The sequence below is a fragment of the Trachypithecus francoisi genome, unplaced genomic scaffold (assembly GCF_009764315.1).
Source record: "Trachypithecus francoisi isolate TF-2019V2 unplaced genomic scaffold, Tfra_2.0 Lachesis_group10, whole genome shotgun sequence".
In the NCBI taxonomy this organism is placed as follows: Eukaryota; Metazoa; Chordata; class Mammalia; order Primates; family Cercopithecidae; genus Trachypithecus; species Trachypithecus francoisi.
Window position 1 is genome coordinate 90,462,289 of NW_022681455.1, and position 22,604 is coordinate 90,484,892.

At 41.7% G+C, this 22,604-nt stretch overlaps 1 protein-coding gene across 5 annotated transcripts in view; it reads left to right on the forward strand.

The window, feature by feature from the left end:
- The window catches only part of TENT4B (terminal nucleotidyltransferase 4B), an 89,672-nt gene that overhangs the window by 46,296 nt on the left and 20,772 nt on the right, over nucleotides 1-22,604 (forward strand). For all 5 annotated transcript variants that reach the window (XM_033218345.1, XM_033218348.1, XM_033218347.1 and 2 more), the window contains 3 exons: nucleotides 17,280-17,403; nucleotides 20,126-20,172; nucleotides 22,315-22,435. In XM_033218345.1, the coding sequence (XP_033074236.1) occupies nucleotides 17,280-17,403; nucleotides 20,126-20,172; nucleotides 22,315-22,435 (292 nt within the window). The remainder of the gene's footprint in view (nucleotides 1-17,279; nucleotides 17,404-20,125; nucleotides 20,173-22,314; nucleotides 22,436-22,604) is intronic.

Below are 22,604 nucleotides of genomic sequence, written 5' to 3' on the forward strand. Positions count from 1 at the left end.
ACTGGAGTGTGCAGTGGTACAATCTCAGTTCACTGCAACCTCCACCTCTGGGGTTCAAGTGATTCTCCCATCTCAGCCTCCCAAGTTGCTGAGATTACAGGCACCTGCCATCATGGCTGGCTAGTTTTTATGTTTTTGTAGAGACAGGGTTTCACCACGTTGGCCAGGCTGGTCTTGAACTCCTGACCTCAGGTGATCCACCTGCCTCTGCCTCACAAAGTGCTGTGATTATAGGCATGAGCCACTGTGCCTGGCCAGTATTTTTTTCTTTCTTTCTTTTTCTTTTTTTCAGGTTCATTGAATTTGCTTTGAGACAGGATCTTGCTCTGTTGCGCAGGCTGAAGCACAGTGGTGCAATCATGGCTCACTGGAGCCTCAATTTCCTGGGCTCAAACGATCCTTGCACCTCAGCACCCCTCCACCCCCACCTACTCCTTTCCCCCACCAGTAGCTGAAACTACAGGCGCCAGCTACCGTGCTTGGCTAATTTTTTAAATGTTTTTGTAGACTAGGTTTCCCTATGCTGCCCAGGCTTATTAATTGATTTTCTGTGTGATCTTAGGGAAATCGATTATTTCCCATAAACATTTTTTAAATTAGATGTTAAATTCTGCCTAGTTTGCCTCACAGGATTATTGTGGGTGACTGAATCAGAGAAGAGGTAAGAGCTCTTTGAAAAATATGAAGTACCATACAGAAGTTAGATGCTTTGTCCTGGTGAGACCCCACCAAAGCACAGCTAAGGAAATATGGAAGGCACTCTTACCACATCATATAGCTTTGAAAGCCTAGCATTGAAAGTATGAACTTGATTCTTTTGGAGAAATCCTTTGGCTCTCAGTGAGTTTACTTTCTATTAATGACTGTATTAAGCGGAATGGAAACTGAAAGAGGAAAGAGGAGGAAGTCAGAATTAAAAAGGAAGAGTAAGCCCATAGCAGAGTCCAGATTTAGACCCCAAGCTACTTGGAATGATACTGGACAATTATGTGTGTGTTTAATGATTGCCCTGAGTCATGAAAACAAAAGGAGGCTTCAAATTATGTCTGGCTTAGTAATATAGCGTATTTTTATCATTATTCAAGTTTTAGCATGTAAAGAGGAAAAGTGTGCAGTACTTACACATACCATTTTCTATTAGTGAAACTAAATGAGGCCGCTTTAAAATTATCAGTGTTCACAGTATCTTCCAAAAGACATGTAAATGTGTAAATGTATAAAAAATATACATATAAAATTTACAATTTGGTGAGCTATATAGTAGATCTCTTACTTTGTCCATAGGTCTTAAAGATCTTATACTGTATTTAGGAATAAATATAACTTTAGTGGGAGTCCTTTACAGGGCTAATGAGTAAGCATTATTTTGATAAAGTGCTGTGTTGTCTACAGTAGGTATAGCAGAAATACTCTTGAAATAGTAATCATCCCAGGCCCTACTTTGGAGTGGAAGAAATAGTCAATGTAGAACTTTACGGTACATTGTACATAGATGTGCCTGCTAATAACTTCTGTAGACAGCAAAGTTTAAGAGAAATTAGGTGGTAAATACAACATATGTATCTAAATAAATTTGATCTGAGGGATTTGATAAGATGAAACAGTACATAGTCCAGAAAATTTTTATACTCAAAGAATTGTAGAAAATATCTTAAATGTTTTCAGTTTTGTGTATATCCAGAAAATGTCATCCTGTGATCTGCTGTTTGGCAACCCATTGGCAGTATTAGATGTATTGTTTTTATTTTGTTTCCTTTGCTATTTATTTGGTTAAGAGAGTTACCTAATTGGGAGTGTGAAAAAAAAAAAAAAGATTTATTATAGTAGTGGGCTTTTGTTTGACTTCAGACATTTTTGTTGTTACAACAATATTAGTGCCTTGTTTGTGAAATTTGTTTACCGGGAAACCAAATACTTAGAATAACTTTTAGTTTGTCATTATCATCATCATCATCGTCATCTCCATCATGAAAGGAAGAAGCTACCAATGTTGCTTTATTCTGCAAACAATATAATAGATGCTTGTTGAAAGTATGGAGTGAAATCTTAAATATATATGTTAAAAAGAGTACAACTGGCCAGGTGTGGTGCCTCATGCCTGTAATCCAAGCACTTTGGGAGGCCAAGGCGGGCAGATTGCTTGAGCCAGGAGTTTGAGACCAGCCTGGGCAACATAGTGAAACCATGTGTCTACAAAAAAACAATAGACAAAAATTAGCTGGGTGTGATGGCATGCACCTGTAGTCCCAGCTACAGTGGGGCTGAGGCAGGGGGATTGCTTGAGCCCAGGAAGTAAAGGCTGCAGTGAGCTGAGGTCATGCCACTGCACTCCAGTGTGGGTAACAGAATGAGACCCTGTCTCAAAAAAAAAAAAAAAAAAAGTGCAACTTTAAGCAGGATGTGGGCACGTAACTGTAGTCTCAGCTACTTGGGAGGCTAAGGCAGGAGGGTTACTTGAGCCCAGAAGCTTGATGCTGCAGTGAGATGTGATTGTGCCACTGTCCTCCAGCCTGGGGACCAAAGCAAGACCCCATCTCTTAAAAAAAAAAAAAAAAAAAAAAACAGAGTACAACAACTTTGGTAAACTTGGAATATAAAGGTATTTCCTTAACCTGTTAAAGAGCTGATAGAGAGTGATACTTTCAAACCAGTACACGTTATGTGAAACACTAGAGACACTTCCCATTTGTTAAAAGAAAAACCTTAGCCAATTAAATTTTTTTTTTTTTTTTTTCTTGAGACAGAGTCTTGCTTTGTCACCCAGGCTGGAGTGCAGTGGTGCAAGCACAGGTCACTGCAACCTTCGCCTTCTGGGCTCAAGTGATTTTCCTGCCTCAGTCTCCTGAGTAGCTGGGACTACAGGTGTGCACCACCACGCCTGGCTAATTTTTGTATTTTTTGTAGACACATGGTTTTGCCATGTTGCCCAGGCTGGTCTTGAACTCTTGGGCTCAAGGAATCTGCCTGCCTGGGCCTCTGAAAGTGCTGGGATTACAGACGTGAGCCACCATACCATTTAACGGTTTACTTGAGCAAAGAATGATTTGCAAATTGGGCAGCCTCCGGAGCCAGAGTAGGTTCAGAGAGACTCCAGCACAGCCATGTGGTGGAAGAAGATTTATGGATGGAAAAAGGAAAGTGATGTACAGAAAACAGAAGTGAGGTACAGAAACAGCCAGATTGGTTACAGCTCAGAAAATGCCTTATTTAACACAAGTAGAGGTTTGAACAGTTGGCCACCTTTGATTGGCCAAAACTCGGTGATTGGCACAAGAGCAAGTTCCAGTCTCTTTACATCTCCATTTAGGTTATAGTTCACTATGGATGGAAAAACCTGTAGGTCAAACTTAAAATATGTGAGGAGATAGTTTTAGGCTAAACTTGATTTAACACATTAAATCCATAACAAGACAGGATGCCTGCCCTCACCATGTTATTTGATCTTATTTTAGTAATTCTAGCCAATGTAGTAGGGCAAGAAAACTGCCTGCTTGGTTACAAAATAGACATACAAAAGTCAACATTTGTAATATGTGACAGAAAATATAATTTAAAAAAGAAGAAGCCGGACACGGTGGCCCATGGCTGTAATCCTAGCACTTTGGGAGGCCAACACAGGTGGATCTCTTGAACTCAGGAGTTCAAGACCATCCTAGGCAACATGGCAAAATCCCGTCTCTACAAAAAAATTAGCCAGGTGCGGTGGTGCGCGCCTATAGTTCCAGCTGCTTTGGAGGCTGAGGTTGGAGGATTGTTTGAGCCTGGGAAGCACAGGTTGTAGTGAGCTGAGATCATGCCACTGCACTCCAGCCTGGGTGACAAAGTAAGACTCTGTCTAAAAAAAAAAAAAAGAAAAGAAAAGGAAAGAAAAAGAATAAGAAAAAAGAATTTCACTTACTAGAGTATCAAATCCCTAAGATAATTTAGAACAAAGCCAGAAAAGTGAAGAAAATATAAAAATCTTTACAGTGAGTTGCATAAAAAAAAACCTTGAAGATGTCAGATCAACCCATTAATGTGTTAATTAATATAATTAAAATCCCACTGATTTTTTTTTGTGGGGAGGGTGGGAGAGTCACTTGTTAAAATGATTCTGCAAGAGCATCTGGAAGAATAAACAGGCAAGAATAGCCAAGAACATTCTGAAAACTAAAGATGGGTTTGGAAGACGATTGGTTTTGTACTATCAACTACTTATAGATTTTACATGAATTTTAAAGGGTAATCTGAGTCCTCGAATAGACAGAAATAGCCATAGATCTGAAAGAACACTTAAAACCTGATCTAGCTATCCATGAGAGTATGTATAATCAAAGTCTTTGTGTGTGAATCAGGAGTCTTTCAGGTGCAAAGTAAATAAACTCATAATTGCTTAAGCAAAGGTGGTATTTGCTTTAGTGACTCCAGAGAAAGCTCAAGTGCCTGTCTCTCCCTGACTTTGATTCTTTTTGGGGTTGGCTCCATTCTCTCCTGTTGCTAATGGCTTCCTTTGTGCAGCCAGAGGAAAGGAGGTGTGGTTTTTTGATACTTCCAGGCTTCTATTTTTATAGCTTGAGATCAAAGAGGGAAGTGACCTTCCTTAGAGTCAGTGTGTAAAGTCCTAAGGAAGATACCACGTGGGGTGCTGGGGCCATGTGCCCATCCCTGACCCATGACAATGGGGATGCTACACTAACTGGATGCTACAGTCCTGCCTTGAACTGCCAACTGGCTTTGCACTGCAGCTTCACCAGACTCACATGGAATAGTAGGGATAGGAATTGTTTCCCAAAGAGAGTGTGTGGGGTGGTAAAATTACTAGTGGGGGAGTAAGGGGACAGGCCACTGGGCAGACTGGAGCAGCATTTACTTACTCAGTCATTGAGAAAAGGATGGAACATTCAATAAAGGGTGCTGGACACAGTTTGTGCTCTAAAAATTTTGTGTTTCACCTATTAATTGATCCCCCCCCCTTAGCCCCTGGCAAACACTGATCTGTTCACTGTCTCCATAGTTTTGCCTTTCCCAGAACGTCATGCCCTTGGAATCATACAGCATGTAACCTTTTCCAATTGGCTTCTTTTATCTAGTAATGTGCATTTAGGATTCCTTCATGTCTTTTCCTGGATTGATAACCCATTTCTTTTTAGTCCTGAATAATATTCCATTGTATGGATGTACCACAGTTGATCCATTCACCTACTGAAGGTCATTTTGGCTGCTTCCAAGTTTTGATAATTTGAAAAAAAAATTTGAGACAGGGTGTGATTGTGTTTAAGATACTGGTCTTGGCCGGGCGCGGTGGCTCAAGCCTGTAATCCCAGCACTTTGGGAGGCCGAGACGGGTGGATCACGAGGTCAGGAGATCGAAACCATCCTGGCTAACACGGTGAAACCCCGTCTCTACTAAAAATACAAAAAACTAGCCGGGCGAGGTGGCGGCGCCTATAGTCCCAGCTACTCGGGAGGCTGAGGCAGGAGAATGGCGTGAACCCGGGAGGCGGAGCTTGCAGTGAGCTGAGATCTGGCCACTGCACTCCAGCCTGGGTGACAGAGCGAGACTTCGTCTCAAAAAAAAAAAAAAAAAAAAAGATACTGGTCTCCTGAACAACTGAGCTCACATGAACCCCTCTCCTCAGCCTCCTGGGTAACTGGGATTACAGTTACGGATACCACCGTGCCCAGTGTGACAATTATGAATAAAGCTGCTATAAACTTCTATGTAGGTTTTTTTGTGTGTGGACATTGGTTTTCAGTTCATTATGGTAAATACCAAGGAGTGCAATTGCTGGATTATATGGTAAAAGTATGTTTAGTTTGCTAAGAAACTGCCAGCTGGGTGTGGTGGCTCATGCCTGTAATCCTAGCATAATGGGAGGCTGAGACAGGAGGATCCCTTGAAGCCAGGAGTTTGAGACTAGCCTGGGCAACATAGAGAGACCTCATCTCTACAGAAAATTTAAGAATTAGCTGGTCGTGGTCTTATGTGCCTATAGTCCTAACTGCTTGGGAAACTGAGGTGGGAGGATCACTTGAGCCCAGGAGCTGGGGGTGGCAGTAAACTGATCATACCACTGCACTGCAGCCTGGGTGACAAAGCAAGACCCTGACTTAAAAAAAAAAAAAAAAAAAAAATGAGTCAGAGGGTAAGGAAGCAAAAATAAGTAAATAAATAAATGGAAGATGAAAGAAAAATCTATCTTTCAGAGTGGCCACGCCATTTTGCATTCCTGCCAGCAATGAACGAGAATCTCTGTTGTTGCACATCCTCACCAGCATTTGGTGGTGTCAGTGTTCTGAATTTTGAATATTCTATTAGGTATATAATGCTGTCTCACTTGTTTTAATTTCCAATTCTTTAATGATATATGACATTAAGCATCTTTTTAATATGTTTACTTCTCATATATGTATCTTCTTTAGGGAAGCCTTTATTTAGGTCTTCTGCCCATTTTTAAAAATGGGTTTATTTTCTTATTGTTGAATATTATGAGTTCTTTGTCTATTTTGAATACTTGTCTTTTGCTTTATTTTTGTGTTTTATTTTTATCTTTTTGAGACAAGTTCTCACTCTGTTGCCCGGGCTGGAGTGCAGTGGCATGAACATGGCTCACTGCAGCCTCAACTTCTCCCAGGCTCAAACAATCCTCTTGCCTCAGCCTTCTGAGTAGCTGGAACTGTAGACACACACCACCACACCCTGCTAATTAAAAAAAATTTTTTACAGAGGCGGGGTCTCACCATGTTACCCAGGCTGGTCTTGAACTCCTAGCCTCAGTCAATCTTCCAGCCCTCAGCCTCCCAAAGTGCTGATTATAGACCTGAGCCACTTAGCCTAGCCCAGAATTTATTTTTTTATTTCTTAATTTTGAAAAAATATAGGACCTCATAAAAGTCAGTCTAGGTTTGCACATATTATGTTTTTGGTGTATATGTAAATGGATTCTTTGTGAATCAATTTGGTTTTGTTTTTTTGCTTTTAAAAATACCAGCACTGGGCTGGGTGCGGTTGCTCATACCTGTAATCCCAGCACTTTGGGAGGCTGAGGCAGGTGGATCACCTGAGGTCAGGAGTTTGAGATCAGCCTGGCTGACATGGTGAAACGCTGTCTCTACCAAAAATACAAAAATTAACTGGGCATGGTGGCACATGTCAGTAATCCCAGCTACTCAGGAGGCTGAGGCAGGAGAATCGATTGAACTTGGGAGGCAGAGGTTGCAGTGCTCCAAGATCGCGCCACTGCACTCCAGCCTTGGCGACAGAGCAAGACTTTGTCTTAAAAAAAAAAAAAAGAGGCCGGGCGCGGTGGCTCAAGCCTGTAATCCCAGCACTTTGGGAGGCCGAGACGGGCGAATCACGAGGTCAGGAGATCGAAACCATCCTGGCTAACACGGTGAAACCCCGTCTCTACTAAAAATACAAAAAAATTAGCTGGGCGAGGTGGCGGGCACCTGTAGTCCCAGCTACTCGGGAGGCTGAGGCAGGAGAATGGCGTGAACCCGGGAGGCGGAGCTTGCAGTGAGCTGAGATCCGGCCACTGCACTCCAGCCTGGGGGCAGAGCGAGACTCCGTCTCAAAAAAAAAAAAAGAAAGAAAGAAAAAAAACCGCAGCAGTGGCTGGCCAAGGTGGCTCACACCTGTAATCCCAGCACTTTGGGAGGCCAAGGCAGGTAGATCTCTTACGGTCAGGAATTCAAGACCAGCCTAACGAACATGGCGAAACCCCATCTCTACCAAAAATACAAAAAATTAGCCAGATGTGGTAGTGCACACCTGTAATTTCAGCTGCCTGGGAGACTGAGGCATGAGAATCACTTGAACCCAAAAAAAAAGAAAAAAAAAAGACTGGATACAGTGATGCACTTTGGGAGTCTGAGGTGCTCAGATTGCTTGAGCTCAGGAGTTTGAGACCAGCCTGGACAACATAGTGAGACATCATCTCTTAAAAAAAAAAAAAATACCACCACTTGGTCAAAAGATTTCAACAGTGCAGAAAAAGAAAGTTGCTATATCTTGTCTCCAAATTAGTCTTGTTTCTAGTTTCATTATCCAAACAATCACTACTAATAGTTAAAACATTTTAAATACGCATTGGGAATTTGTCCTATTTAATATAAATTATTTATTGAGCAAATAATCACTGCTAGTATATTTTGGATACTGGAATTTTCATATGTAGGGGTCCTTGAATGTAAGGTGCCCCTTTGGTAGCTCTGTGCTTCTCTTACCTGTACTGTAGCATAGGGAAAGATGTTACAAATGGTTAGTATCTATTCTTAAACACCAGCCCTTCCACTAAAGGTAAACAACAAATAAATATATAAATGAAGTTTTGGTATTGGGATTACACAGGTTAAACACATCCATATTTCATTATTAATATTTAAGAATATAACAAACTTCTTATTGGCGTTTGGACCTTGTAGCTAGGGAAAGATTAAGCTTTGTTTATTTGTGCTTTGTTTTTTTTCTTCACTCAGATATTTGAGGGTTTCCCATTTGAGGAATACATTTATTAATCAAGCTTTAGTTGCAAGATATTTGATCTTAGAGAATACCATCAACCATTCTTCTTTAAGCTTCCTAACTTTAACCAAATTTGGTTGGATCTACTCAAGAGTAGTTTGGGTAGTTCAGAAATTTTATTGGAAGGGGAAGTAATTTTTGACCCAAATTAGATAAAGCAACTCTTGGGTAATGATTTCTTTTCTTGTTCCCTCTTTATAATCAATTGCAAGTAGTAGTAAGGCTGAGTGGCAAAAGAAAGAGGCCTGGGGAGAATCGGGTGGTTTTCATTATCTGTTTTCATAGCAGCTAAGTGGGAAGGGACCAATAGGAAATCAACTGAAAAACCATCCTTCTGAAACATTGGCCTAAAAAACTGTAGTCCAGAAATTGAGTGCAACTGGCAGTGGCATTTAAAAGGAATGCTCTAATTTCTAGGAAAGCAGGCACGAGTACCTCTTAAAAGAAGAAAAAAATGAAAACTGTAATTTAGGACACACAGATGAGTATCCATTCCCTGTACTTTTACTCTCGTGTCCTAACCAAGGAAGGGTTACCATAGCAAATATGGCATTCCTTAGCCATGATTCACTGTTGTAAATGCCTGCAGCATTCATAAAAGTAAGATATATGGGCTCTTTCTTTTTCCTTTTAAATCTGTATTTCTGTATTTAAATCTGTATGTCATCATCTGTATTTTCTGTCTCCCTTGTTTTTTTAAATCTTGGGAGATGGTACAAATTATTTAGGAGAGTGAATAAGTTTCTTGTCTACAAATAGAGGAGAGAGAGGGCTTTTTGTCTTTCTGCTTTGGAACTGGAGAGCTTCCTATTTAGGCATGGCCTTTTTCAAGTGACCTTGTATTGTTATCAGTACTGTAGAAGGTAGGCACATTGTGCAGACTTTAAAGCTTTTAGGCATTCCACTTGTAAACCTTGGCTTTTTAAAGAAAATTACATGTTCATTGTGAATATTTTCTTATCGCCCTATCTCTGTGCACATGCAGACCTCCTTTGGCTACATTCTGAAAGGTGTAATTGTCTTCTTTAAGGACAGTGGACATCTATAGTTCTTAGGTCAAATTGTCCTCCTTCTGGTTTTGTCAGTTCTCAGCCACACTGTGTGAGCATCCATTTTCTTGGATCCTGGTTTGGAGCTCATTTTAAGGAACATCACATCCCTTTTGAGGCTATGTGGACATCGGGGTAGGTAGATGTTCCCCTGTGAAGAGAAGGTCCCTCTCTAAGGAGGTGCTTCTCTGTATTGAGTCTTGCATCTGGGCACACAGAGCCCAAAGCAGGAAGAGTTGAGTCTGAATAGGGAGGCCTATAAGCCTCACTGCTCTGCCACAGCTAGGCCTGATTGGCCATGCTCCAGGAGCCCTCAGGAGGCTCTGAAGTCATTCTGCCTCTGGGAATTTTACAGAGGAGCTAATATTTGAGATCTCCAAAGCTGAGTGAGAGAGTGATTCTTGAAAAGGCAAGGCATGCGTCGGTCCAGTTGTATGGGGCTGTCATAGAAGAGGGCTCGGAAGCTCTTGTAAGTGAGGCTGTAAAGGTAGGCAGTGTTAACCATAAGGAGGATGGAAATGACACAGATAGGCTAAGGAAGGGGACCTCGGTAATCATGCAGCGATGGCCTAGAAAAGGGAGAGGCTCATGGCAGGGAGACCAGTTTGGAGGCTGCCACAGTGTTCTACTGAGAGAGAAAAAGAATTAAACTCAAAGCACGGTCAGGGAAGGTGGAGGGGCAGGATCTGATTTGGAAGTGTTTTGTTTTTTGGTTTTGGGTACGAGGATTTGGAAACCTCTTGACTCCATAGATGAAGAAAAATGAACCAAGGAAGACTGAAGTTTCCACTCAGGGAAGAAAACACAGGAGTAGGAATAGATTTAAGAGAATGGCAAGCAGTTGTGTTTTGAACTTGTTTAGTGTGAGGTGACATCTTTGTAGGGATGTCTAGCTGCACGTACAGGAGGCTGGATGTGTGCATGAGTTTCTTGGTAAAGATCCATCTTCAGTCTCCTGAAGATGTCACTCAGATTGCAGTGTCATCACCCCAGGGCCCAAGAGAAGACACTCGCTTCTCTTGGTGTCTAGGCGGGTTTGAAAAAAATCAAACAGTACAAAATCATGCAAATTCAGACCTCTACTCCACCCCAGAGGAAAGTCCTACTAGCAGTTTTTGTGTATTCTTCCAGAAATTTGCCTTGCAACATGTTTGAGTATATAAATAATCCCAGAAAGGTTGGGCCAGACACTAGCAGAAACTCACCACACACACTGCACTGGGCATGCAGAAACTTCGCGAAATATACCGGTGTGTGCTGTCACTGCATTCCTGGATTTGGGGGTCTTCTGTGTCCCCAGGTATTAGTATTGCCCACAGGCTGACCACTGAGCTCCTTCCACAGCCCACCCACGTCACCCTCTTTCGAAGTGTGTCTGCAAAGCTAGATTATTAGATTAAGTGTTTCTGCTTTGTGTTTTCTTTAATGAATTTTTTTATAATGAAGTTCTTGTTTTAAAAATATACAGTGATAATTAACATGTATGCATTTTTCTTAAAATGACCCCCCAGTCCCTCTTCAGATGTAATCACTGTTAACAGTATCGTATATAGACCCTGTTCTATGTGGGGTGGGCAGAGGGCCGGTTAGCGGGTGGAACATGCATACTCACAACCGTATTTTTCACATGGGAAAATATAAAGGTGACAACAAATGTCCTGGTCTGTAATCTCATTAAGCAGACAATAATCACTGTTTGAAAAGTGGACAAATTCATGCTGATTTTTAAAAAAAATTATAGTAGTACAGAAAGATACAAAAAAAAAAAAAAGTTAAAGTCTTCCTAACTCTCCTGCCTGTACCCTCCACTGGGCAAAAGTCCCTGTCCCTAAGGTAATATCTGTTGACAGTTCTCCTTCCAGAAAACTTGCAATGCAAATAGGAGCATGTTGTGTATCTGCCTCTGTGTGCATGTGTTTACATGTCTTTTTTTTTTTGAGACGGAGTCTTGCTCTGTCATCCAGGCTGGAGTGCAGTGGCGTGATTTCAGCTTGCTGTGACCTCCGCCTCCCAGGTTCAAGTGATTCTCATGCCTCAGCCTCCCGAGTAGCTGGGATTACAGGCAACCACCACCACACCCAGCTAATTTTTGTATTTTTTGTAGAGACGGGGTTTCACCACGCTGGCCAGGCTGGTCTGAAGCTCCTGACGTCAAGTGATCCACCCGCCTCAGCCTCCCAAAGTGCTGGGATTACAGGCGTGAGCCACCACTCCTGCCCCTGCACATGTCTAACGCACGCAAAAGGGATTCTGCTGAACACATTTTTTGTGCTTTTTCTTTCCAACTTAACATATTTGACATCTTTATCGGCTTATGTAGCTTTACTTCATTCTTTTAAAGAGGTTATTGACTATAAAGAGAACGTCAAAGAGAAAGTCAGTCAATGGGTGCTTCTATGATTATTTAATTAGATCCTGTTGATGGACATTGATACCATTTCTAAATTTTTTAGTATCCTAAATAATCCTGTGGTGAACATCCTTATACAGATGTCCTGGTTCCCTCATGAAAATATTTCTGGAGGATGGTAACAAGGGAAATTTTAAAAATTATTTATATAAACATTATCATTTGTTAGTAGAATGACCTCGGGAGACGTTGTAGTAATTTATGCTTCCCCACATGCATATGAATGCCTTTTCAATATATTGTTTCAAAATTGGATATCATGAACCTTAAGATATATATATATATATGTTTTTTTTTTTTTTTGGTGGGGGGATGTCCTGTTATTGACAGTTATCGAATAGAACTTTGTCAGTTCCTTCATGTAAGGATGAAGTTATAATTAAAGGGATCTGACTTCAGTTATGGAACTGGGAAAACTGGACCTTGATGTGGAGGTGGGCTCAGACATGCTATGTCTGGGCAGGTATCTCTTGGGAAGCAGTGTCATCCCTGAACAGAAGCATGGATGAGCCGCAGGGGACAGTGCTGAGCAGAGGGTCTGGCTGTGGGTCATCTGCCTCCCTTGACCTGGCAGGCACAAGGGAGCTTTCCACCTTTCCTTTGGTTTTGAGAGTGCAGAAGCTACTAAGCAACTCACAATGTGCCCAGGGTGGTCCAACTGAAGGATGCGAAACGGTTCTTCCTTTCCCAGCCAAAGAACTTGAACCTCCCACCCCGTGACAAGCATTATAAAATTCACATAATTTTGATAGGCTGGATTCCCTTTCTGTAGCAGATCTTTCCTCAGAGCAGAAGTGGTTTTTTTTTTTTTAACCTAAATTACCTGTGAGTTTTATTTTTTAAATATGGAATATGTTTTTTGGATACCTCCTTGTCATATTAAATGTTGTTATTAAATTTGAGATTTTAATGTAAATTTTACGCCAGCAAATTAATTTTGTTTCTCTTACTCTCTTGTTTTTGGCATCTTTTCCCGTTATATAGTGGTGCTCATTTCATCATATTGCTCTTATATGACTTTTCCTTTATGAACAGGGATCTTGTTCACTTTTCCTTTTTTAACCTTTATTTTTGTTTTTTCGAGACGGAGCCTTGCTCTGTTGCCCAGGCTGGAGAACAGAGGCACAGTCTCAGCCCACTGCACCCTTTGTCTCCCGGGCTCAAGCTATTCTCCCATCTTAGCCTCTTGAGTAGCTGGGATTACAGGCATGCACCATCACGCCTGGCTAATTTTTTGTATTTTTGTAGAGATGGGGTTTCGCCATGTCATCCAGGCTGGTCTCAAACTCCTGGACTCAAGCGATCCACCTGCCTCAGCCTCCCAAAATGCCAGGGTTACAGGCATGAGCCACTATGCCTGAGTCACTTTTCCTTTTAACATAAAAACACTGATATCCTAGAGAGGGCACTATATTTTGGGTACATATGAGTTCAGATCACAGAAGAGTTGTATTCTATACTTTTATCATTCTTACTTCAGTATGATGTATTTTATAATTTTATATGAGAAACTGTAACACTGGGCATGTGTCATCAAGCAATACCTATCATAAATCATATTAAATTTTGATCCAAACATGGGACAAACTGAAGTTTTCTCTGTGTACTTGGATGCTTTCAGAGGCATAAAATTATATTACCATGTGAAAGCAAGCCTACAAAATTCCTCAGGCGTCCACTCTGCCACTCAAATGAGAACCAGACTTACAGTGCACACTCTACAAACAAACTTCAGCCCGTCAGGGTATTTTAAGTGCCTGAATATGCAAGGCACTGTGCCAGTAAAATTACTCAGTCCCGAGGATAGAGCCTGTTAGAATTATTTTAAAATCTGTACTTGAAGTTTATTTCCTCAGTGTTCCAAGATATTTTATCTGGTTGTTCTCTGAGTATTTCACACGTAGCTAGTTACATATAGGTGAGATAGTGATGCTTGTGCCTGGTGTGGATGAGAAACTGAGCCTGGCAGACCTGAGATTGGATTTCCTCTTCTGACTTTGCAAGTGTGGCTTTGCTTTAATAATAGCCCTTCTCTTTTTCCGTATTCCTCTTTCCCCCTTCCATTGTGCAAATATGCATCAATCAAAATACAAATTGATTGCAAATATGCATCAATCAAATTGTATTGTATTTTGATTGATGCACATATGCATTGATAGTTGCACATATGCATCAATCAAAATACAATAACCTGTGGAACCATTTTTTCTGAAATAGGAAGGTGGTGCCGTGGGCTATTGATTGTTGAGGGTGGTCTTCAGAGCTAGTCTTATAAATCTATAATAATTTTCCCCCAAATTAATGTGCTAGTTAGAACACTAGATTGCAGCACTGAAAGCGAATTTTAGAATCTTTTCCAACTTTTTACCAAGTTCAGAAAACCGTTTTATTGGACCTTTGTTTGCCTCATGGTCATCTGGTTTCTTTATGCTGATAGTGACAGGGACCTTACTAACCTGCAAGGCAACCCAGTCCATCCTGGGCAGCTGTGATCATTGGAAAGCTCTGAATCATTCATCTGGAAGCTGCCTATGGCAGAATAGTACAGAACATATGCATTGCACTATGTTCTACAGAACTATGTTAAATAAGTGTTCCTTTTCATTGTTAGATGGAAGTGACCCAGGGCAAGGATTATGTTTGATGAGCCAGTTTTCTCCTAGTGCCTTGAATATAGGCACTTGGTAATGTTTAGAGAATGAATTCTTTCTTTTTTTTGGAGACAAAATCTCACTCCACCACCCAGGCTAGAGTGCAGTGGCACAGTGTCAGCTCACTACAACCTCTACCTCCCAAGTTCAAGTGATTTTTGTGCCTCAGCCTCCCAAGGAACTGGAATTACAGGCATACGCCACCACGCCCAGCTAATTTTTATATTTTTAGTAGAAAAGGGGTTTCGCCATGTTGGCCAGATGGTCTCCAGCTCCTGGCCTCAGGCGATCTGCCTGCCTCAGCCTCCCAAAGTGCTGGGATTACAGACTTGAGCCATTGCGCCTGGCCAGAGAATGAATTCTTAATCAGTTTCTCGTGACTTCAGATTGACTGACAGTTGTGCTAAATACTTTTTGCCTGTATTTGAATTAGAAAATTCGTAAGGGGGCCTTCAGAATAGATGCAGTCACATTTAGGAGTTTTTTTCCCCCCCATTAGTTAAAATGCAGTTTTTCTATGGATCTGTTTTAGAACTACAAATAAACTCTGATCAGTCACTGCAGACTACGCAGTGAGATAAGAAGCAGTCCATTTGTTCTGTCGTTTATTCATGGCCCTCATCTTTGCCAGCAGACTTGTGCAGATGAGCAGAGCAAACTGTAAGCTTCCTAACAGCTATTCCCATTCAGCTGCTGTCTTCGAGAAGCAGAAAAGGATAGATAACCTTAGAGAACAAAATCAAACCTGGGAAACTCAAATCAAAACAAAACTTCAAAACAGAAGTTGAAGGTCCCAAGGTACCCAGGGGCATAGCAAGGAAAACGGCCCCACTGGGATATCTTTTGGATTCACCTACAGACCTCTCTGGAGTTTTAAGATCCACTTTTTATGACATATTGCATAGCAAACAGGCCGAACGCTGTTGTAAATCATCCTCTACGAAAGGCCCAGGTTTTCAAACTGAAGGCCTGAAAAGGCTCCTGCTTACCAGCTGTGTGCTGTACCTGACACACTGAAGCCTGAGAGTGCCAGTCACCTGTCAGAGGGAACACAGCTGCCCTCAGGCAGAACCTGAGTCTAGAACTCAAGGTTTTTGACTCTTAGGCTAAAAATAAAAAATCAGAAGGAGGAACTATGGATTGCTTAATCAGTCACATTTTCACTTTCCAGAGTTTCTTGTAGCACAAGTTTATAGCCTTTGGGGATTAGGATGTAAACACTTTTTTTCCTTCCCTAAAGCGATTTTTGGTCTGTCAGTTTTTCCAGCTTCCTGCTCTGGGCCCTGAAGGTGCCACACAGTTGCAGGCATGCTCCTCCTTCAAGGCTCTGTTAAGCTGTGGCTGCACTTCCTTCCCACTGCTGTGCCCCAGGCCAACCCCTCTGCCCCTTCCTTCCCCTGAAGCACCTTGCACCTGTTGCTTCGAGCCTCCTGGTCTATCCCAGTTAGTAGAGCCCCTGTGCTTACCTCCGTGGCTCAGTCCTCATGGGTGCTCTAGGGAAGGTGAGCTGACTTCTTCACTTTCCCTTCCCAGCCATTTAATAGCTCTTCACAGCCTCACCAACTTAGAAAGGAATGCTGCTTTTCTCTCTGTCCCCCATCCTGACTACATTCAAGTCATTGCTCAGCCCAGTGAGTTTGTCCTTCCTTCCAGACCAGTAGTTTTCCCCCAGGCCCTCAGGCTTCAGCCCTTGAAGGCATCCTTAGCCCCCCACCACTATGATAGCCAGGCGCTGCGCCTGGCCACGGAGTGTGGGTATGTGTGTGTGTTTTGTTTCTGGAGCCCATTCCTTTCCTTCCACCATCTTCTAGGCCTTCATCCAATCCTCCAGCACCTCATTGATTCATGACTTTTCCCTGCATGTAGTCTAGTCTCTTTGCTGGTCTGTTGTTTGCATAGTTGCCAGTTTAGTCTTCTTAAAATGCTGCATTTTTGAAGTCAGTCTCTCTCTAGTCCCTGTCAGAAACATTTAAATAGCTCTGTTGCCACAGGGGGAAAGCTTGAACCTCTTAGCCAGTCAGTCATTCAGAGCCTGCCCTCTACTGGGGCCTGCTTTCCTCTCCAGATGCTTCTCCCACTCTGCCTGCCACAGCCCTTGTAGCTGGCTGATTGCCCTGTACCTCACAGGCTCTGGAAGTCTTCAGCTCCTTCATGGAGCCTTTGTCTACCAGCCATTCTTTTCAAGACTTTGCTGTTGTTTGCTGCCTGATTTGTTCATTTGACACTTAATTCACTGAGCAAACATTATGAAAGATGTACTGTTTGCTACTGTGAGGAATGGATCCCCAAGAGGTAAGAGGGTCAGTCCCTACTGCCAGGAAATTTGCCTGCATCACCTGGATTCAGTATCTTCTTGTGTCTGTTAGATCAGAAGTGGAAAGGCCGAGGCCAGGCCGTATGCTTTTTAAATTTTATTTTATTTTATTTAAATCACCAGCACCCCAGCAAGTGTTTTGCACAGGAAATTTCTTATGTTATTTAATTATTTTAGTTTTTTTGATTAAATTCTGTACATTCCCATTTTAGCTTATCTTGAGTTATAACATTAAAATTAAGATAGTCATCAGCCGAATTATAAGACCTAATTAGATAAGATTCTTTAAGATAGTGATTTCTCATTAGATTGGCCCTGTTCATATTAACTTTTCTGCTTTTTTCTTCAGTCTGCATGAAGAAATCAGTGATTTTTATGAATACATGTCTCCAAGACCTGAGGAAGAGAAGATGCGGATGGAGGTGGTGAACAGGATTGAGAGTGTAATTAAGGAGCTCTGGCCCAGCGCTGACGTGAGTCCCTTCCTGGGTAGCCTATGCTTGGGACAGTCCTTGTCCATGGGCCAGAGGCCTATCTGCTGGTATCTCATGCTAGTCCTCAGATGCAAGTAGAAGTACACTGTAGAGTTGTGGTCTAATTAAATTTTAAAAGCAAACAATTTTTTGCAGTCTTTAGAATTTGAGGCTTCCTAATTATTTTCATTGGATTGGATGACTAACAACTTTTTTTTTTTTTTGGTAGTGCTAATAGCAACTACTAAAGGCAAGCTGTCTTTAAAAATTATTAGTGTAAAGAGAAGAAAGACAAATCAAACCTCATTGTTGTAGTGGTCCGTTATTGGATATGGTATATCAAAACCTCATTACTACTTAGTTCCAGCCTGCCAGGGTAAACATTATATAATTGTTTACAGCTGAATGAAAATGTCAACTACGAACTTTTGTCACTTGTGGCTAATGCAGGCATAAGTCTTTTCTTATTTCTTTCCTGAAATTGCCATTTTTCATTTCTCTCAGACCGGCTAATTGCCTTTTAGACAGCTCCCAGTCAGTGAACAAAATGATTGCTCAGGATTTCTTCTTGGCTTATTTGTTGTTTTTGTTACTGGTACTAAGTCTTTTGTTTTTTGTTTTTGAGATAGGGGTCTCACTCTGTTGCTGAGGCTGGAGTGCAGTAGTGCGATCACGACTCACTGCAGCCTTGATTTCCTGGGCTCAAGTGATCCACCTCAGCATCCCGAGTAGCTGGGACCGCAGGTGCACGTCACCACACCTAGCTAATTTTCGTATTTTTTTGTAGAGACTGTGTCTCACTATGTTGCCCAGGCTGGTCTTGAACTCCTGGGCTCAAGCAATCTGCCCGCCTGGGCCTCCCAAAGTGCTAGGATTATAGGCGTGAGCCACCACACTTGGCCTGTTACTGGTACTAAGTTAATACTTCACTTTTTAGGGCACTTTGAGGGCCTGTTTTATGATTTTGTGTATGCAAAGAAGTACACAAAATAATATTAATAGAATCCATTACTTTGTGTTCTGTAACTTTTCTTTAGGCACTGTCCTGGGTGGTGTTTTTGTCCAATTGGCAAAACAAGGAAGTTTCACTGTATGTAAAAGTTGCATGTATATGACAGTATGTATATGATGCTGTAGGTAAAGGGAAAAGGCGAGGATACTAATATTTTATGAACAGTGACCATATGTCACATTCTTTCTCCTATGTGATCCAAATCAGTGGTTCTTAGCTAGTGGTTATTTTGCTCTCCAGGGGGGCGTTTGGCAATGTCCGAGACATTTTTTATTGTCCTGACTGGGTGTGCACTGCTAGTACCTAGTGGGTAGAGGCCATGGATGCCACCAGCCATTCTGTGATGAACAGTATAGGCCCTTACAACAAAGAATTATCCACTCCCAAATGCCAATGTTGAGAAGCCCTGGTCTAACTTAACCCTTATCTTTCTTAGGTGGAGGTTGACTATCTTATCTCTCTCTCTCCAGCCAGCCAGCCAGCCAGCCATCATCTATCTACCTACAGATGAGGAACATGAGCTTGTGATTAGGTTCCCAGGTCCATCTTGCCTCAGAGGTTGAACTGGTTTCACTGTTTATCCTTTTCCCCCGCCCTGAGATGGAGTCTTGCTCTGTCGCCCAGGCTGGAGTACAGTGACACAGTGACATGATCTCAGCTCACTGTAGCCTCTGCCTCCCAGGTTCAAGCAATTCTCCTGTCTCAGCCTCGTGAGTAGCTGGGATTACAGGCACCCGTCACCACACCTGGCTGATTTTTGTATTTTTAGTAGAGATGGGGTTTCATCATGTTCGCCAGGCTGGTCTTGAACTCCTGACCTCAGGTGATCCACCTGCCTTGGCCTCCCAAAGTGCTGGGATTAAAGGCATGAGCCACTGTGCCCGGCCTATCCTTTTTTATTACAATTACCTGCACATGTATTTCTGCCTGAGTTCCCCTGTTCTCCATGGGTTGAGGTAGAATGCATCCCAGTTTTATGCCACAGCATGATGTTATAATGATGGTGCCTGGTGTTCTCTGTGGAATTGACCTAAAGGCCCACACTTGCCCTACAGTTAAAGTAGTCTGATCCCATTTTAGTAATCTGTTCGAAGACTCCTGCTCAGAGAACAAAAATTAAGGATTTGTGATTGTGTCTCTGGATAATGAGGGAACATTATTGATCTGAACTACTTCTGGAAGTTTCCTGTGGTTGGCTTTCTGTACCCTTAAGTACCACACCTCCATATTAAACCAACGGTGGATTGAAAATATTCAGAAAAAAACTATAAAAATAACAATGCACCAATAAAAACAGTACAAGTTATTTTAAAAATACAGTATAACAACTATTTAGATAGCATTTACATTGTACTAGGTATTATAAGTAATCTAAAGATGATATAAAGTATATGGGAGGACTCGCATTATAGCAGTGACTTGAGCATCTTCAGATTTTGGCATAGTGGGACTGGAGCCAGTCTCCTGCTGATACCAAGGGACAACTGTATTTTGGTCTCTGTGTTTCTTATTTGAACCAGGTAAGTTTAAATTATATTCAGAATGTCTGCTTGTGAAACAGAATACCCACTTCATGAAGAATGGGGTTAGAAAAAAAATGCTCTTGTCATACCAAAAAGTACCAGTAGAGGGTAGCAAAAACTGACATTTCTCCATATCTTGGTGGCTTTATCTGATACCTCAATATAATAACTTCTTTTTCTGTTTCAGGTCCAGATATTTGGAAGTTTTAAAACTGGACTGTATTTACCTACTAGGTTAGTACACTCATGAATCTTTTAAAGGACTGTACCTTTTCCTAGAGTGTATTCATTTTGGCTGTCAAATTTGTAAGGAGTAGAAACAAAACAAATTTATAAAACAAAAATGGGACTGGGCATGGTGGCTCACGCCTGTAATCCTAGCACTTCAGGAGGCCGAGGAGGGCGGATCACTTGAGGTCAGGAATTCAAGACCAGCCTGGCCAACATGGTGAAACTCCATCTCTACTAAAAATACAAGAATTAGCCGGGTATAGCGGCACGCGCCTGTAATCCCAGCTACTCCGGAGGCCGAGGCAGGAGAATTGCTTAAACCCAGGAGGTGGAGGTTGCAGTGAGCTGAGATTGCGCCACTGTATTCCGGGCTGGGCAACAGAGCGAGATTCTGTCTCCAAAAAATAAATAAATAAAATAAAATAAAAAATAAAAAAGTAAAGGATTTACCAGCATTTAATTTGATTTACCTTGAAGTAGAATATCACTTCACATCATCTCCAAGACGTTGATGGTACAGAGAGATGGAAAAGGGATCATGTTGCAGTGGAATCAGTTAGTTACTAATTTTAGAAATTGACTACCTGGCAGAGTATTGCTCAGTCCCATAACTTAACCCACTGACAGAGATGTTAATGTAGTCTCATGATAAAATGTCTGATTGTATATCCTCTAGAATGTGAGTTCCCGCTGTCTCACTCACTCACTCACTGTCTCACTCTCTCACTCTCACTTTCAAATTAAGAACTCATTCTACTAGTTATGGCTCCAGCATCCTGATCCAGAAATTCAGGTACAGATCTCTTCTCTGAGAAAGATCTTGGCCTTTCAGGACTCTTGTTCAGTTTCAGTCTTCTCAAATGAGACCTCTCTTGATGCACAGCCTTGGAGGCTTTCTTTTGGAAATGATGTTTCTCTGGAGGGTGAATACTTGCTCTCTAAGAATTGAAATTGTTTGAACATTCCATCATGGTTATTACTATTATTACTTAATCTCTCCAGAATAAAGTCAGCATCATGTTTTTCCATTTGAGCTTGATCTGGTACACTTTAGCCCAACTTAAAGTGTGCTGAAGTGGGTGGACCCTGGCAATTTCCATTCTTCCCATAGATGTCCTTGGCCTGCAAAAGTCATAATACTCAACTTCAAGTTCATATTTCTTACTTAGGTTCTCAGCTTCAGTAAAACATGAAAAATCACTCTTTCTTAAAAAATTTAATTAAATTTTATGAATAGGTAGTACATTCACATAGTTCACATTTGTAAACGGCACAAAAATCAATACAGAGAAAAGTCTCAGTCCCACCTCTGCCCCCTGGTTCTCCTTGGAACAGCCACTTGTTGTTTTGTTTTGTTTTGTTTTGAAACGGAGTCTGGCTCTTGTCGCCCAGGCTGGAGTGCAGTGGCGCTATCTCGGCTCACTGTAAGCTCCGCCTCCCGGGTTCACGCCATTCTCCTGCCTCAGCCTCCCGAGTAGCTGGGACTACAGGCGCCTGCGACCGTGCCCAGCTAATTTTTTTGTGTTTTTTAGTAGAGACAGGGTTTCACCGTGTTAGCCAGGATAGTCTCAATTTCCTGACCTCGTGATCCACCCACCTCGGCCTCCGAAAGTGCTGGGATTACAGGTGTGAGCCACTACACCTGGCCAGAACAGCCACTTTTACCAATTTCTCACATATCCTTTCAGAGATACCTGTGCATATAAAAGGACATGTGTGTATATTAACACAAATGGTAGCATGCTGGATACCTGTTCTGCATCCAGTTTAAAGCACTTCATAATATTTCTGAGTTGCAATTAATCTCATCCAGATAGGAAAATAATTATGTCTAGTACCGGAAGCCTTTATTAAGGAAAGGATGTTAAGTGCTTTTTTTTTTTTTTTTTGAGGTTTTACTTCTTTCAAAATCACCCTGTTTCCTGAGACCTGAATTCTGTGAAATGACTGGGAGGAGGAGTTTGTTAAAATCAACAACTACTATTTCCCCTTTCCACAAAAGCATTATCACTAACACATTTAGTCTTCGTTGGCCAGGGTGGGAAATAGGTTTTAATTGTACTAATGAAGTCTATAAGCATGAATGTCAGTTAAAACAAGTTTCCAGCTTCTTCAGACCCTCTTGTATATGTATTCTGTGTTCAGTGACATCGACCTAGTGGTGTTTGGGAAGTGGGAGAACCTACCCCTCTGGACTCTGGAAGAAGCTCTTCGGAAACACAAAGTTGCAGATGAGGATTCGGTGAAAGTTTTAGACAAAGCAACTGTAAGTTCTGCAGCATTTCATATTAAACCGTAGTTATTTACCTATGAAACTTGAATTAAATTAAAGTTTGGTGAGCACAGTTACATTGCAAGTGAGTGATTCTTTCATTTTGTTAATGTCACCGTGCTTGCACATAAAAAGTTTTCTGGTTGTCCACGCTGGAGTGTGA